General features: G+C 40.3%; 1 protein-coding gene across 1 annotated transcript in view; it reads right to left on the reverse strand.

Moving 5' to 3' along the window:
• Nucleotides 1-18,850, reverse strand: part of ttv (exostosin glycosyltransferase 1 ttv) — a 504,257-nt gene that overhangs the window by 67,101 nt on the left and 418,306 nt on the right. The window contains exon 3 of the mRNA XM_065233387.1: nt 10,860-10,934. Within this exon, the coding sequence (XP_065089459.1) occupies nt 10,860-10,934 (75 nt within the window). The remainder of the gene's footprint in view (nt 1-10,859; nt 10,935-18,850) is intronic.

The raw sequence follows: 18,850 nt of genomic DNA on the forward strand, positions 1-18,850 counted from the left end.
ATTCTAGTGATAAACTGTATTTGTTTTTACGTTGTAAAAATGAAGTGAGAAATGCTCGCTGCACATCTCGTACTTAAAGTGTAAAAATTCATTGGTGTTGTTTCAAATGTTAAGATTTACCTACTTTTTGCATATCTATAGTAAACTATGATCCTAATCTATCAATTTCATTAAATAAAAACAAATTTCAACAACAGAGTGAAAAGTTATTAACGAATGAGCAGTTGGTGTGTACAACTGTGCATGCCAAGCATGGCCATGACTGCTGCCTCCGCTGCGATATCTTGCCTGGCTCTAATGCAGTAGGTACTTGCTTTCGTTTCTGGCCCTCCACGATTCACCTTCACTTATGTTTCTGAAATTCTGTTGATATCAAACTCGGATCTATCGGATTCAGTTCAGCCATATTATGCCATATATTTTCGGTACATCTTAAATCGGTTTTTAGGTGGCCATAAAGCTCTATCATTGTTGTTTGGAGTGCCACTGGCCATATTTCGTTGAGTAGATGTGATTTGATATGGCAATGATAGATAACGAATTTGACCATGTGGAGCCATCATTCGGGGTATCCGGAACCAGTTCTACGGTGGCCATAAGGCTCTGTTGTTAATTGTTAGAGCTATTGGTCATATTTCGTCGAGTAGATGTGATTTGACATGTCGCTTGATATGGTTAAAAAAAATAAAACAAATTTACCCATTTAGAACGATACTCCTGCATTTCTGGAACCTGTTCTACCGTGACCATATGGCTCTATGGTTGTCATTTGAGTGCCATTGGTCATATTTCGTCGAGTAGATGTGATTTGATATGTAACTTGATATGATTCCATATCGAAACTTGCCATTAGGAATAGTATGAAAGATAAAATGAGGGATTCGTGGATTTTCCTATGGTTCGAGGGGCGCATCGATTAGATAGGGACCTAAGAAATTACCAGAGCTGAGTCAAAAAGTTGAGCACGTTTCTTCGGGACCTTCTAGTCTTAGAGTTACCTCTTTGGTATCTCCCCACTCCGGCTCTCCTTAATCCGACATCATGGCCTCTTATGGAACTTTATTTACATTGGTAACATTGATTTTTTATGGACTTGACAGTTCAATTTACAAATTTGTCGGCTTAGTGGGGAGGATACTGTTATAAGTACGCTCTTACTCACTGCAACTCTTACATGATATGATTTAATATGTCGCTTGATATGGCTATGAGTCATATCCAGGGCTGATGGTGCTGATGCGATATAATAGTAGTGACTTTAGTGATTAAAATTACGGAAATAGTGACTTGTAAATACTAAATAAGAAACTATTTATATGGTTACTTAGAAATTAAAATACGGTTTGATGTTGAAATAAACTTTTTATGTCATGGAACTTATAATCAAATTTCATAAATTCCTCTAATTTAATCCAATCTCACAATGGAATCTCCTGTGAAGAGCATCTGAAGAGATTTGTATATTTTACTTTTGCTTACGTTACAAATAGTAATTCCCATTTTTTATGATCTAGAATTCGATTCTGCGTTCGAAATCTTTAAAATTTTAATATATCTAGGTAGATAACTTTGATAATCCGCTAAGAACTTTTCACAGAATTTCTTCAGAATGATCTGAAGAACTTAGAATAATTCTCCTTCTCTTAAACTTTGAGGCAAATAGGTTTTTACAGAAATAATATAGCATTCTTGGAAATCTTATCAGAACAATCAACAAAATTATTGGAAATAGGTTATTTTCGTAGTTGGAAATGCTTAACATCAAATATTAGGAGTTAAGTGGTCATTTTATATGATAGATGAGAAGATAAAAGTAAAGAGTTGATAGTACCGTTATAGTGTGAAATTTGTACATAGAAAGTAGAAAGCGAACAAAAGACCATTTCGAGGAAGGTACGAATCGGGTAGAGCATCTCCTTTACCAAGCTCATCCGTTAATGAGGGATGGTGAAGGGTGTTTCCCCCTGCCACCGGCAAAAAGGATGATCGCCGATTTGCTCATGTACCTCCGATGTGCGGAAACAGTTCTGTCGATTGTTTCACACTCATGTTTCATCTGACGTAAACCTTATTCGTACCTTCCTCAAAGTTGTCCTTGCTCGCTTTCTACTCTCTATATACAATTTTCACACTGCTAATTTAATTTCCTCATCTATTGTATAAAATCTCCACTTTAGGCATCTCCGACTATGTAAATCGTTAAATTTACGCCTGAAGTAATAACACATGATTAGTTAAAGTAGATTATTTAAGATTTTTTATTGATTCTTCAAGGAGCTTCCTGAAGGCTCCTTCCATAAATCCATTTTAAATTTATTAGAATTCTCCTTAGAATTTCCATGCAATTAACCTAAGAAATTTCAAAAATTTCTGCTTAGAATAATCGTGAACTTCTCCCCTGCATTCAATTGGAAATTCAATCCGTATTGTCCTTAGAATTCTCAAAACAAAAATCCATCACAGAATAACTTGGAAACTCTTCTCAGAATTCCTTTGAGATTGAACCCTCATGCTATTGGAATTCTTTTCGGGATTTATTTCGAACTCTTTAGAATACTCTTGGAAATATCTTCAGAAATCACTCCAGAATTCTTTTAGAACTATCTGCAGAGACCATCATTGGAGTTCACGGGATTTTCATTATTTCATATAGATTTCTTATTAGAATTGGACCCATAATCCTCATCAAATTGTCATAGAATTCTTCTCAGAACTCTCGTTAAAATGCACTCTACAACATATTGGAATTATTTCCAAAATTGTTTCGGAGCTGAATTTTGCGTCTCTAATAATTTAAACAACAATCAAAAGCGAGGCTCGTATGTCTTAAGCCAAGTTTAACTATATAGGTAAACCTGGCATAAGATTTAAGCGGAGATGAAGAAATCGGTCCTCAGAGCACTTAATTTTACATGAGACTTTCGCAGTCTGTACTTTGGTATTCTTCTCTGATATATTATGGTGTCATGCCTAGAATCCTTTAAAATTCTCTTAAAATTTACTTTGGATTTTTTAAAGTTCGTAACCATCCTTGAAAGACTTTTGAAAATCTATCACAGACAAATACCTTTGGAAAGTATACAAGATTTACGATTTATTTTCTGGGAAAGGAGGTATATTTTCCCCGATTTTTATCGAAATTGAAGGCATTTCCCAATAGTTTTCCTGGTCTTTTAATGTTTTGTGGTTCACTGGTCACCCTGGTTAAAATTTTCAATTTTTTAACAGATATGTATATTATGTTAAAACTACTGTAAAGTCTTGGTGCCAAATACTCAATTTAAACATTTTGTTGATATTTTTCAATTTCAATCTATTTTAGTAGTGAAAAAGTGACTTTAGTGACTATTTTACGGGTGACTTTAGTGACTATTTTACGGGTGACTTTAGTGACTTTTTGGTGTAAAAAGTGACTTTTTAGTGACTGGCTTCAAAATAGTGACCAAGCCATAAAAAAGTGACCTGCTACCAGCCCTACATATCAAATATGACCATACGGATTCATAATTCGAAATTTCCAGAACTGGTTTCGTGGTGACCATAGGTAGGCTGGTTGTAGTTTTAATATCACTCATCACTAGTCATATTTTGACTAGTATATGTGATTTGATATGTCGCTTGATATGGTTAGCAAAGATATCTAATTTGACCATAATCCAGAATATATGGAACTGGTTCTTCGGAAATTTGACCACATAGAGCCATAATCCGGATCATCCGAAACCGATTCCATGGTAGGCGTGTGGTCTTAAGTTCCACAAATAAAATAATATGTTCTTGGTGGAGTATCACCCTACAGATGTAAGAACCACTCACTGGAATGATGTTTAAAAAGTTTGAATTAATCGGCCATGTGCTACATTTTTTTTTAAATATAAAGTTTGTGCCGGGCTTTTACGGGTGAATGATCTTTCTAGTGTCTTTTAGCAAAACACCACCTTTATTACAGTAGACAACTTTCATTATTTTCTAATAAGACAACTTTCATTATTGTCAAAGTGCAATGGAGTTTAGAACAACCATTAAGGATTAGATCATTCCTAGTTGAACACTCAGTCGGTTAACAACGTCCCGGTCTCAGTCACGCGGCATCTAGTTTTTTTTCGGAGTTTTTTTTTCCGCCCGAGCGGTTTTTTCACCCCCCCATTGGGTGCCCCAAGTGACCAGTGTGCAACAGAGGAAGTGGAATTCCATGGGCCGAGCCCCTTGGAGTTGCCATCCAGCTTTAATCCACCCCGGTAATCTATCCAGTCGTCAAGCCATTTTTTCATCATCGTGCCGACCCACCAACACCAACCATCACCACCAGCAGCAGCAAACGGACCATCTAGCTGCAACGGCTGATAGGTTGTTTACAACCGGCATAAGTATTAGACAATACATTTTGCAAGTCCATTGCCTCCCTATTGTAGTTTAATTTTGCCTCGTGGCGCGTGACTCTGTCTCTCACCCCTGGTAGGGGAGTATGGGTCATAGTGAGACAACTTTTTGCAAGTAGATATAAGTTTTTTTTTTGTTTCGATTTTTTTTTTCTTTTTGATTTGTTCGTACGTTGGGCAAAAAATTTAATTACTAGTAATTAAAATTAATTAATTAGTGAAGGTTTTATTTTTTTTTCCTTCTTAAGTGGTTGCGCACCACTTTTGCGCAACACTTATGGCATCTTCCGATGCCTACGTTACGCGAACCAGATACTATGAACCGTCTTCGAAAGGACCATGGGTTGTCTTTTTTCGGCCCAAAAATAAACCTTTGAAAACTCTCGACATAACGAGAGATTTGCTGCGTAAGTATCCGGGAATCTTGGTACACAAAGAAAGATTCAACAAACTGCGTGTAGAAGCACCGACTTATGATGTGGCAAATAAAATTGCTGATCACGAGTTGTTTAGTGTTGAGTACAACATCTACATCCCTTCTCGAGATGTGGAGATAGAAGGCGTGGTCTCCGACGCGAGTCTGACTGTCGAGGACTTGAAACATGCCTCGGGAACTTTTAAAAACTCGACATTCGCTACCGCGCTAGTGAAGATACTGGATGTAAGGCAACTGCATTCAGCATCTTTGCTAGACGGTAAAAAAGTTTATAAACATTCAGACTCGTTCCGGGTGACTTTCGCAGGTTCAGTTCTCCCAAACTTTGTTAAAATTGATGGTGCTTTTTTTCCGGTGCGGTTGTTTGTACAGAGGGTATATAATTGTACCAACTGCAAAAGGCTGGGACACTCGGCCAGCCATTGCGGCAACAAAACTCGTTGTGGCAAATGTGGTGAAAACCACAAAGAGGATTCTTGCCACAAAGAATCAGTAAAATGCGCTTATTGTGGCGAGAATCCTCACCCCTTGCAGGAGTGCCCGATGTACAAACAGCACTCCGATAAAGTGCAGCGTTCAATCTCTGGACGCTCCAAGCAGACATATGCTCAAATGTTGAAGGCTGCATCAGCCGTCCAAGATGCAAACCAATTTTCGGTTTTGTCAGTTGAAGAATCGGACTCTGACTCATCCGATGAAGGTGATTCTACGGTGGTACACGCACCTTCAAAAATTGACGGTTCCTCAAAAAGAAAATGCCCCTCCCCGAAAGTGCGCCGTAAGAAAACTAAAGTCACCTCCAGACGATTGCCAAATTCCCAGGGTAATGGGGATGAAAAAACAAAACCAAAGGCTCCTGTTGATCCAATCCCTGGATGCAGCAAGAATTTTCCGCCATTGCCCAACAAAGATAAAAAAAATAAAAAAGCTGCTCCTCAAACTTCTCAAAAGAAATCCAAGTCCGAACGAGGTTTGCTAGCTTTTTCGGACATTGTGGAATTCATATTAAACATGTTCAACATACAAGACCCTCTAAGAAGCTTAGTTTCTGCCTTGCTTCCAACGTTAGAATCATATCTTAAGCAATTGACTGTTTCATGGCCCCTCCTTGCATCAATCATATCTTTCGATGGATAATTCGTCGAACGAGGTTGAAGATATGATCACTGTGCTACAGTGGAACTGCCGTAGTCTAGTGCCTAAACTAGACTCGTTCAAATTTTTACTTCACAATTCTGATTGTGATATATTTGCTCTCTGTGAAACATGGCTTTCTTCCGATAAAGAACTCAACTTCCACGATTTTAACATTATACGCCTGGATAGAGACGATTCTTATGGAGGAGTACTTTTAGGGATCAAAAAGTGCTACCCTTTCTACAAAATTTCCCTTCCTGCTCTATCCGGCGTCGAAATCGTTGCTTGCCAAATAAATGTGAAGAACAAAGATCTTTGCATAGCTTCAGTATACGTTCCACCAAGAACCTCCATTAGCCGTAGTCAACTCTGGAATCTAGTTTCGATTCTTCCATCCCCAGTATTAATTCTGGGTGATATGAACTCCCATGGTACTGGGTGGGGCGATCTATATGACGACAATAGAGCGGCTATTTTTTACGATTTATGTGACGATTTCAATTTGACTATTTTGAACACTGGTGAAGCGACACGTATAGCAAAACCTCCGGCTCGAGAAAGCCGACTCGACCTATCTTTGTGTTCAAGATCGCTATCATTGGATTGTCAGTGGAAGGTTATCAATGATCCCCATGGTAGCGATCATTTGCCAATCATCATTTCAATAAAGTGTGGCCCTCACTCTGCAGAACCATCTCGGGTTCCATTTGATCTTACAAGGAACATCGACTGGCAGAAATATGCAACGGCGGTGACAATCGGTGTCGAATCAATAGATGCGCTTCCACCATTGGAAGAATATCGATTCCTAGCCGATTTGATTTACAAAAGCTCACTGGAAGCACAAAAAAGAAAAGTTCCAAGTGCACCCTTTAAAAGGAGACCAGCCACACCTGGTTGGGACGAAGAATGCACAAAATTGTATGTAGAAAAATCTGATGCTTTCAAAGCTTTTCGTAGACACAAAACCTCCACTTACTTCGAGGAATATTCAAAGCTTGAGATAAAGCTGAAACAATTAATCAAAGCAAAAAAACGCGGTTATTGGCGCAATTTCGTCGAGGGACTCTCACGAGAAACCTCAATGAACACCTTGTGGAGGGTGGCTCGCAACATGCGTAACCGCTCATCTTTCAATGAGAGTGAAGAATACTCCAACCGATGGATATTCGATTTCGCTAAAAAGGTCTGTCCGGACTCAGTTCCAGCACAAAATATTCTTCGAGAAGCGTCTCCTAGCGGCGGCTCTCTGGATAGACCATTCACAATGCTGGATTTCTCTATGGCTCTTCTTTCATCGAACAACTCCTCACCGGGAAGCGATATGATTAAATTCAATCTTCTGAAAAATCTCCCAGATATCGCTAAAAGACGCTTGCTAGATTTATTCAATTCCTTGCTAGAAAACAACATTGTACCGCCTGAATGGAGACAGGTCAAAGTAATAGCCATTAAAAAACCTGGCAAATCAGCGTCTGACCATAACTCATACCGTCCGATTGCTATGCTTTCGTGCATTAGGAAATTGTTGGAGAAAATGATCCTTCGGAGACTCGATCACTGGGTCGAATCAAATAACTTGCTATCAAATACACAATTTGGGTTCCGCAAGAGCAAAGGAACAAACGATTGTCTAGCGCTGCTTTCCACAGATATTCAACTGGCCTTTGCGCACAAGGAGCAATTGGCTTCAGTATTCTTGGACATTAAGGGGGCTTTTGATTCAGTTTCCATTGAAATTCTGTCAGACAATCTGCACAGATGTGGACTTTCTGGAATTTTAAATAATTTCTTGTACAATTTGTTGTCAGAAAAGCAAATGAACTTTTCCCTTGGACAACTGACAACTTCCAGAATTAGCTACATGGGCCTGCCCCAAGGCTCATGTCTCAGCCCTCTTCTTTATAACTTTTACGTCAAAGATATCGACAACTGTTTGGCAGAACAATGCACGCTAAGACAACTTGCAGATGACGGTGTGGTTTCCGTAAGAGGTCCACATGCCGTGGACTTGCAAGGACCATTGCAAAATTCCTTAGATAACTTGTCTTCTTGGGCTATGAATCTAGGGATCGAATTCTCGCCGCAGAAAACTGAACTGGTAGTGTTTACTCGAAAGCGGTACCCAGCCCAAATGCATCTTAATCTTTTGGGCAGAAACATTACTCAATCATTGTCTTTCAAGTACCTTGGGGTCTGGTTTGATTCAAAGTGCACTTGGAATGCCCATATTACGTATTTGAAGCAAAAATGTCAGCAGAGGATCAACTTTCTCCGTTCAATTTGCGGCACATGGTGGGGTGCTCATCCGGGAGACCTCATAACGCTTTATAAAACAACTATTCTCTCTGTTCTAGAGTACGGCTCTTTCTGCTTTCTCTCGGCAAGAAAAAGTCACCTAATAAAATTGGAACGAATTCAATATCGTTGTCTGCGTATTGCTCTAGGCTGTATGCACTCAACGCATAACATGAGTCTCGAGGTTCTGGCAGGAGTAACACCCCTCCAGAACCGTTTCTGGGAGCTCTCTCTCAGAATACTAATCAAATGCGGAGTGACAAACACACTTATAATTGCTAATTTTGAAGAAATTCTTGGGTTGAACACACAATCTCGATTTATGAGAATCTACCACCACTACATATCATCAGATATGTGTCTTCCTTGTTATACTCCAGACCGTGTTCACTTCACCAATCGCAGTTCCTCAATTGAATATGATCTGACCATGAAACAAGCAACTCATGGGATTCCCGATCAACTTCGACCTATTATTATCCCACGTATTTTTACTGAAAAGTACCAACAAGTCAATTGCATGAAAAGATATTTTACAGACGGGTCCCGTCTCAATGGATCCACTGGCTTCGGTGTCTTCAATGAAAACTCTAGCGCCTTCCGCAAACTTCAGGAACCTTGTTCCGTTTTTGTTGCTGAGCTGGCAGCAATCAACTTCGCATTGGGGATGATTTCCAATATGCCCACAGACCATTACTTCATCTTCTCGGATAGTCTCAGTTCGATTGAGGCTATTCGGTCGATGAAACAAGGTAGGCACTCATCTTATTTCCTTTCAAAGGTAAGGGAGCAGATGTGTGTGCTGGTCGAAAGATCATATATGATTACCTTTGTATGGGTCCCCTCACATTGCTCAATCCCAGGCAATGAGAAGGCGGACTCTCTCGCAAAGGTGGGCGCGCAGGAAGGCGAATTGTATGACAGGCTAATTTCACACGATGAATTTTACCATTTAGTGCGTCAGAGTACCTTTTCGAGTTGGCAAACCGATTGGGACACTGGAAATCTTGGACGGTGGTTACATTCAATTATTCCTAATGTTTCTTCGAGAGCGTGGTTTAAAGGCTTGGGCTTAAGTCGTGACTTCATTCGCGTGATGAGTAGACTTATGTCCAACCACTACTCGCTAGATGCTCATCTCAATAGAATAAACCTCGTGGACAGCAACATCTGTCGGTGTGGAAACGGTTACGATGACATCGAACACGCAGTTTGGCAATGTACGGATAATGACGCCGCCAGAGAGCGACTTTTGAATACCCTCGAGGCCCAAGGAAGACAACCCTATGTTCCTATCAGAGACGTGTTGGCAACCCGTGATCTCTGCTATATGCAGTCCGTTTATGTTTTTCTTCAAATGTCTAGTATAAGAATTTAATTCCTTTTGTCTTTTGTCTCTCTTTATTAGTTTTTGTTTGTCTTGTCCCCCCGTCTCGATGAGTCTCATCGTCGCCCACTGGTCACCCACCATAGCCGGTCGAACTCCGGACGAAGCTAGAACAGCACTACCGTTCATATTGGCGACAACGCTCTGATGAGACAACGAAACCCTACCCCAAGCTCCTCCCCTGATCCTATCCTTCGAAAATGTACCCTTCTAACCTCGAGTAAGCCGCGAGTAATCGGCCCAACTCCTACTAGACATAGAATTAAGTGAATTTTGTTACACACAGTGAACAATGAATTATCGGCTCCGTAAAGCTAACGCGATTGAGCCTCCCAAATAAACGAACTAGATAAAAAAAAAAAAAGGATTAGATGGAGGTTGACGCTATGCACCACTAGAGAAGTACAGGATACATAAGTAAAATAGTAAGTTTAGGATAATGAGGATTTGCTTATTTTCCAAGGGAAGCAATAAAGACAAATATCTAGGCGAAACTAATGTTGATGTAAATATTTCAATTCAATTCCCGAACATCATATCATGGCAGCAAAATGGTCTAATGTTCTCAATGAAAAATTTCCCACCTAGAATGTCATCTCCATGGGAAAAGCCCTAGTCTACCTGACATTGAGCACCCCCCAAGTCAGTTTAAACGAAATTATCCAAATTAATAAAGCCACTTTTCAGTTTTAGCAGCTTTCGTAAAAATTAGCTCCCATCGCAAATTTGCGAAAAGGAAATTACGGAATTTTCTCCTCGTGGTAATCTAATTTCACTCCCATCGCCGTGCGTTCGTCCTTCCCGATTTATCTAGCCCGTACAGGAGCCGTGATGAAAAAAGAGCCGCACTGCTAGCTTTGGGCGTAAAATTTCACACTGGGAAAAAGAAGGATGGCTCCTTACTGAAAGCCGGATAAAAAGTCGGTCGAAAATTCAGTGTGTTACTATCAGCAGAAAACCGATCCTTGCCTTTTTTATGCTTTTAATGACAAGAAGGACGACTCGGAGCAGTTTGTGCCAGCAGCAGTCACGGCATCAAATATTCATGAAATATCACATAATTTCGCTGGACCCTCTGAAGAAACTAAAGAAGCAGCAGCAGCCGGTGAGCGTGAGAATGTCCTTTCCTCCGGATTTGGGTCTTTTCTTCCGAGTGGGCGGAGGGGAATTTGAATTGCGGAGGAGGTGGGTGAGGATGCGTGGTAGAAGGACAAATATTTACCTAAACGATCCTAGACGACGTCCTCTCGGCACCAGGCAGAATGTTGAATTTTGTAATAAAGTCTCGTAGTCGTATCTGCAATAAAATGGAAACAGGAAAAGGAAAACATCAGAAAAGGGAAGAACATTATTAACAATTGTGTCGTCGTTTTTCTTTGCGTGTGCTCTTTTTCGTTGCTGGAAGCAAAAATGGTTTGTTGGTATTTTGCTCGTTGAAACGGGACGGATTTGGCTGCGTCTCGTGAGAAGAAGAATGAAGCGATTAAATTAAATGAAAAATCGGAAAGTATACACAATGCTGTCAAAAAAAGGAAGAAAAGAGACATCTTGTACGCAAAGAGATAAGATATCATTGGAGACGGACTGCTTCGGCATTCGTGACGGTTGCGATGGTTGATAAAGTGTTTGAATTATATTCGCGTGCTCCGGGAAAGAGAAATGTGAGCAATTGGATTTGATTGGAAGCTGAGATTTGGATTCAAGATAACGTTTCATTTTGGTTATTTATTATACGAAGTTTTTGAGGATATTTTAGCTATTGAACATAGACAAAACCTAAAATTATAACCCATAGATACAAGACGCTTAATAACATATATACTGAATTAGGTTAAATTAAAATTCATTAATGAAATAGTTTAAGAACAAAACTAAGCTGAGAGATTAGGCTGTCCAGTTTTGTTATAACTTTTATATTGGACATTTGGCCTGTAACTTGTTAAATTAAAAATTGTTCTTCCAGAAAGTTCCAAGCAACCAAATGAACTCAAATGTTTGTTGAATGATGAGGACCTGACTGAGAATCGATATTTTGAACCACCCTACTATACTCTGATTTATTATGGCTTATTAATGGCAATCAGGAATCCTTTTAGTTTAAATACAGCATTCAATTGTGCAAAACATTTACTATCCAAGAATGTTCAATTGATTTATCTTCTTCTTCTTCTTATGGACACAATCCATCGCCCACTGAACTGGCAGTGTTTTTATGGAAGAAACCTGTCTGCATCTATCCTGTATCATAGGTGCAAACATTTTTAGCCCTGGAGATCGAAGGTGACAGCTCTATTGTACATCCAGTGACCCATTTCAAGAATGCCTGTTCCTACACGTACATTATGAAGTCTCCTTCATATATTTACAATAAGCCCCGCATGAACACATCGATGTATCAATTGGATACATGTAATGCTTCCACACTTCCTGAATAAAAAAAAACTTTTTTTATTCTGGCACGTATTTATTTGTAACAATTTGAATTTTATGTGAATAACAAATTAAAATGTAAGTAAACAAGAATGTTCAATTGATTTATACTATAAAAATCTTCGTATAATTAATATCCATGTGGTTTTAAAATTAAATTTAGTGTGGCAGTGAAATGCTCCAGAACACTGTATTTGTGCAAACGTCCACTACGTATGTTCCTACTCTACCAGCTTTGTGTTGTATTGTATCCCTATACACTATCAGTAAATAGAGTAGTATCTCGAATATCTCCGCCATGGCACGACGGTCACGCAAACTGTCTTTTATTCATACATCCGTAAACACAACGTAGGAAAAGTTCTGCCCGTGCGCGATAACACTGTTTTGTAAATGCAGTAGTGTTCCGATTTTGGCACATTCTGTTTTAACCATATTCAGTTTTTGGCAACACAAAAAAAAAACTTTAACTAGGGTAAACGCTCCTATAGTTGCGGTATGTTAGAAACGTTAGGTAATGCTTCTAACGTACCGCAACTATTGGAGCGTTTCCCATAATCAATATATAAAAATATATTACTTCATGCGTGAAGTTAACGATTTACATAGTTGGAGATGCTTTACGTCAAATATCAGACTTAAAATTTATACGATCGATGAGGAGATGACAATATAGAGTGGATAATTCCGGTACACGGCCAACTATGACAACTAAGCGACTGGATTCAATGGACTCAGGGCTTTTTTTTACGTTGGATAACGTCTTTCGGCAACATACGGGGGTACAAAATTGAAAACAGTCATTTTGGATGCGTTACGAAAAATGAAAAGATTTTGAACGATAATAACTCAACCGTCTCTCGATAGATTTACGAGATAATGGCATCAATCGATTGGAAATATTTCTAGACATTTGCTGAATGTTTCAAAACTATTGATTTCATTCTGTAAACTATTGAAAAATGGTTAAAAGTAAACCATTGTCTAAAGATGGTGAAAATCGATTGATTTTTTTTATATTCTTATACTTTCTCCAACCGAGACATCAGATGCGAGTATCTGACAACTCTGATATTTTCTGTTCTACTATATAAGCGTCCAACAAGGTCGCCCGTTCCATCATTGTCTATCCGATCGTCGACCCAGCAACAGAGCAGCAGAGCAGCAGTACCAGAGCAGCGGAAGCAGAGCAGCGGCAGCAGAGCCTGGGGCGAAAGGGCAACTACGCCGTGTGCGTTGGTGCCAGTGCTCCGGTATACTGGGTCGCCGTCATGGAATGCCCAGCTGCTGCAGTTCTCAGTCGGTCGTATTCACCGTCTGCTCCGCAAGGGCAACTACGCCGAGCGCGTTGGAAAAATGGCCCTTTTCAGGGCCACAACATTATCAAGAAAGAGTTTAACGTACGTATGCGAGTATCTGACACCTCTGATATTTTCTGTTCTACTATATAAGCGTCCAACAAGGTCGCCCGTTCCATCATTGTCAACAACATCAGCCCAACAAAATGGCCCTTTTCAGGGCCACCAAACTTTCGCAAAAGAGTTATTAAGGAATATTCCTAAAATATAATATACACAATTAAGTACAACACATAACGTTATCCAACGCCAACCCTGCGGTCGTATCTAGTATACAACCCTTCCAACTTTTTCATACGAAATTTACGACTATTTGAAAAAAAAAAACTGCAGTTACTCATTAGCTATAAGTAGCTGCATTTTTTCCAAATATGAGTAAATTTCGTATAGAGTGTTCACTCGGCTGTCGACAGAAGCAGACCTCTCTTAATGTGTGTCACGCGATCGTCTATTTACTTGACTTGTGTGGTCCTCCTCATGGCTCTTCGTCAGAAGTTCTTTCAGTCGATGAGTCGTCGACTTTGGAAAGCAACCGTTTCGTGATGAATGTGTGAGTGCTGACCACGTTTTGCGTCCATTGCTGCAATGGAAGCGCTCTGCGCGCTTGGCGCGCTTGGCGAATCTGTCATACAATGAAACCACTGGAAGCGGATCCCGTTTTGGTGGAGGAGGCTTATTGGATAGCGGTAGTTAAAATGTTTATTGTGTTGTACCTTTTGACTATAGTTTTAAGATGTATTGTATAGTGAACGAGAATCCTTGGCTATGTAAAGTTAATGCGGTTGAGCCTTATCAAATGAATTAATAATAAAAAAACAAAAAACAAAAATCGAATGGAAAGAAAATGCTCTGAGTCAATTGAATTCAGTCGCTGAATTGTTGTAGTTGGCCGTGTAGAGTACGACAGTGTGAAAACTGTATATCGAAAGTAGAAAGCGAGCAAAGGACATTTTTTGGGAAGGTACGACTCTAGTAGAGCATCCCCTTTACCAAACTCGCCCGTTGATGCGGGATGGTGAGATGTGATCCAACCCACCCACCCCCACCAATGGCAAAAGGACCAATAAACTATAAACGGCCGAAACGTCGGGCATTTGACTTCTTGCCGCAAGATATCACTACTACAATCTTGCTAGTGTAGCCGTGTAAAATCGATTTGTTTATTATTTTCAACCACGAAATCCGCTGTCAAAGTGCTCGACTTGACAGCGGTTTGTTTTTTATGTTCAACCAGGAAAACGCATGTTTTAGTGAAACTGCTCACTTATACTAAAGGTGGTTGAAAAGTCTATGCATAACTGACCGTTTGGATTACCCAAGACTGAGAAAGCCATAAAAAAGAAATTCAGAAAGAATTCAACAAATTACATTGATAGCTCCAGAAGCCTTTGAAGCGATCTAGGTGATGTTATAGAAGAATCTATACTACCCAAGTAACCAAAAGTTCTGATAAAAGGCTATTTGAGACTTAAGCAGCTTGGTTGAAGGTGATCTATAGAATTTTAAGCAGCTTCATTTTTAAGTCGTTATAAGAACTTCCAAGTTCCGGTACCATAATTGAGGCGCATTCTAAGCAGCTTCTGGTGGAACTTGAACGGAACTTTTAGAGAATAAGTTAAAAAAAGGTTTTTGTCCTCTACAATAATTTTATATTTAGTTCGCAGTTTTATGAAAGTTAATGTCAGGTATGAACGTATATTGATTTATCAGCAAAAGTTGTAGTATTAGAGCTGTTTGAAGAATTAAACCCAGTCCTTCTGCGTGAGAGCCTCAGCACAAGCACTGAGGCAAAAAAAACGTAAGAATTTCATAAGGCTCGACTTATGAACGACACATATGAATTTCATAAGCGTGACTTATGAATGATTTCAATCGTCTATTGAAGTGACTGTTAACAAAATCAGATACGTCCAATCCCATAGAACACGAACGTCAAAATCGAACACATGTTGGATTCAATCTGTGTAGTTGTGTTCCATTTGGTGAATTTTAAGTTAAATTGTACAGATAGAACATTTTCAAATAAACCTACAATTGTACCAGTCGAGCCAGACATCATTCAGCATCAATCTAACATCAATTCCTGCCATCCAAGCCGGACCTGTGATCGGAGTCTGGGGGAGGGTTTCCCGAACTGTAATTTCAGGCAATCCAGTGTGTGGTTTAACATGTCCAATTCTTGTTGCCATCAATAATAATTTTATTATCATGTATCAACTAATGCTGGAATATACTATGAAATCTTCCAACCGGGTTCCACTCTTGTGTAGAGTGATAGTTTCCTCAATGGCGCTACTTCTTCATCCACGCTTCTTCACAAACGTTACAATATAACAAACACGCATTCTCGTCGTTCAGCCAACACGTTCTTCCATCCGGATTGCACTATGGTCAGGTTTTATGTTGCTGTCTTACCCGTAGCTGAGCCTGTTATTCATATGACGAACGCTTTGCTGACTTATTCACATCCGAGGCGCACCGTAGCAAGCTCTTTGAAAGCCCCTGATCTCCTTAACCCAGTCCCGCCTGCAGACATCATTCATCACAGTCGTCTCGGTCCTGTGGTTGATGGATGCGAAGAGGTCTTCCAAACAGCTTACCCAGGCAAGTATATATATTTTTTTTTATAATCCATTTATTTGTAAAGGCTCAAATGCGGTAGCTTTGCGGAGCCAAATTAATTTGAATATAATTTTTTATATTTTTTTTTACAACTAAAGTAAGTAGAATGGGGGCCGAATACTCGCGGTTTACTCGAGATTAATATATACATTTATTTAGAGGGAAGGGGAGGGGCCAAAGGGAAAGGGATATTGGTAAATCTTCTTTCTGCTTCATTCGACGGATGAGTGTCACTGCACTGTATTGGCGGGCATATTCTGTGGATATCGAAGCATTGAAAGCACAGCTGAAATGATACAAGAGGGGACTTGGGTTGGGATAGTGATGAAAGAATGAAAGAATTAAAACACAAAACACTACTAAATACACAAATCAGCACTTTTTAAAAATACGTAAATTAATTTCATAACATCGAGATCACGGCAAGCCAGAACGTCTCTAATTGGTGTATAAGGTTGTTTCCCTCGGGCCCTGAGGGATTCAATTAGTTCGGATCTCGCCACATGATGTGAGGGGCAAGACCAGACAACATGCTCAATGTCGTGATAGCCGTTTCCACAGGCACACAGACTGCTATCTACAAGCCCTATGCGGTAGAGGTGTGCGTTTAACGAGTAGTGATTGGACATGAGCCTGGACATTACCCGGATAAAATCGCGATCCACGTCCAATCTCTTGAACCAGGGTTTGATCGACACCTGTGGGAGCATCGAATGTAACCATCTTCCCAGTTCACCATCATTCCACTTTTGTTGCCAGTTGATTAGGACTTGCTGACGAGCAATTGTGAAAAATTCATTGTAGGCGATTTGTCGCTCGTAAATGTCGCCTTTCATAGCGCCCACCTTAGCCAGCGAGTCTGCTTTCTCATTGCCTGGGATAGAGCAATGAGAAGGGACCCATACTAAGGTGATGATATGTGAGCTGTTTGATAAAGCACTCAGTGACGATCGTATTTCGTTATGGAAATACGTCGAGTGCTTCATCGGCCTTATAGCCGCATAGCCTCCAGAGAACTTAGGCTATCCGAAAAAATGAAATAGTGATCAGGGGGACGTGAGGAGATCTGCTCTAACGCATACAATATAGCTGCTTGTTCTGCAACGTATACCGAACATGGTTTTTTAAGCTGATATGAGGCACTATGGAGATCATTGTATACACCAAAACCAGTGGACGTATTTATTGTGGACCCATCAGTGAAAAATCTCTTCTCGGCATTGACGTGGCGGTATTTGTTCGCGAAGATGGATGGTACAATCAGGGGGCGATGGGGCTCTGGTATTCCTTGAATTTCCTCCCTCATTGAGAAATCGAATCTTACGGAATAACAACTGAAATCGTGGGATACTTCATTGGTATTGAACGGGGAGGGGCTAATTTCTAGAGTCATGTACTTGTAGTACAAGCTCATGAATGGTGTTTGCGGATTTCGTTCAAGCAGCTTCTCAAAATTCTCGATCACCAACGGGTTCATGACTTCACTGCGGATAAGGAACCGAAACGACAATTCCGCGAACCGATCTGGTAAGGCAAGTACGCCCGCAACTACTTCCAGACTCATTGTATGCGTCGAATGCATACAACCTAGTGCGATTCGTATACAACGATATTGAATCCGTTGCAGCTTCAAGATGTGGCTGTTCGCCGCCGAAGCAAAAGCTACCATACTTCAAAACCGATAGAATGGTGGTTTTGTAAAGTCTTATCAGATCTTCCGGATGGGCTCCCCACGAAGTGCCGGTAATACAACGAAGAAAATTGATTCTTTGTTGGCACCTCTGACTCAGATACGCAACGTGTTTTCCCGAAGTGCATTTGGAATCGAACCAGATACCTAAATACTTGAAAGACATGCTGTGAGTGATTGTTTTACCCATAAGTTGAAGCTGCAACTGTGCTGGATACAGCTTCCTAGAAAAAACAACCATCTCAGTTTTCTCCGGAGAGAATTCGATACCCAGATTCATTGCCCATGTAGACAAATTGTCCAATGTATCTTGCAATGGTCCTTGCAGGTCCGGTGCTTTTGGCCCAACAACGGAGATCACGCCGTCATCTGCAAGCTGCCTTAGCGTGCAATTTTCGGCAAGACAATCGTCAATGTCTTTAACATAGAAGTTGTACAGAAGGGGACTCAGACATGAGTCCTGAGGGAGGCCCATGTAGCTAATTCGTGAAATTGCCGAGTTGCCATGAGAGAAGCTCATTTGTTTCTCGGACAATAAATTGTACAAGAAATTATTGATAATTGGTGAAAGCCCACTGGTATGGAGTTTGTCCGAAAGGATGTCGATGCAAACAGAATCAAAAGCCCCTTTAATGTCCAAGAAAACTGAACCCATCTGCTGTTTTTCAGCGTAGGCTAATTGGATTTCAGCTGAAAGCAACGCAAGGCAGTCGTTCGTTCCTTTGCCCCTTCGAAATCCAAATTGCGTATCTGAGAGTAAGCTATTCGCCTCGACTCACGTGTCCAAACGAAAAAGAATCATTTTCTCCAACAATTTCCGAATGCACGACAGCATCGCGATGGGACGGTACGAGTTATGATCCGACGCGGGTTTACCGGGTTTCTGAATGGCTATAACTCTCACTTGTCTCCAATCGTCCGGAACAACGTTGTGCTCCAGGAATTGATTGAACAAGTTCAACAAGCGCCTCTTAGTGACGTCTGGGAGGTTCTTGAGCAAGTTGAACTTGATTCGATCCATTCCTGGAGCCGAGTTGTTGCATGAAAGAAGAGCAATTGAGAATTCAAGCATCGAGAACAGGGAGTCCAAAGTATATTTTTAATACGCATACG

The sequence above is a fragment of the Ochlerotatus camptorhynchus genome, unplaced genomic scaffold, assembly GCF_037179485.1.
Source record: "Ochlerotatus camptorhynchus isolate MF236.1 unplaced genomic scaffold, CSIRO-AGI_Acam_v1.1 ptg000401l, whole genome shotgun sequence".
In the NCBI taxonomy this organism is placed as follows: domain Eukaryota; kingdom Metazoa; phylum Arthropoda; class Insecta; order Diptera; family Culicidae; genus Ochlerotatus; species Ochlerotatus camptorhynchus.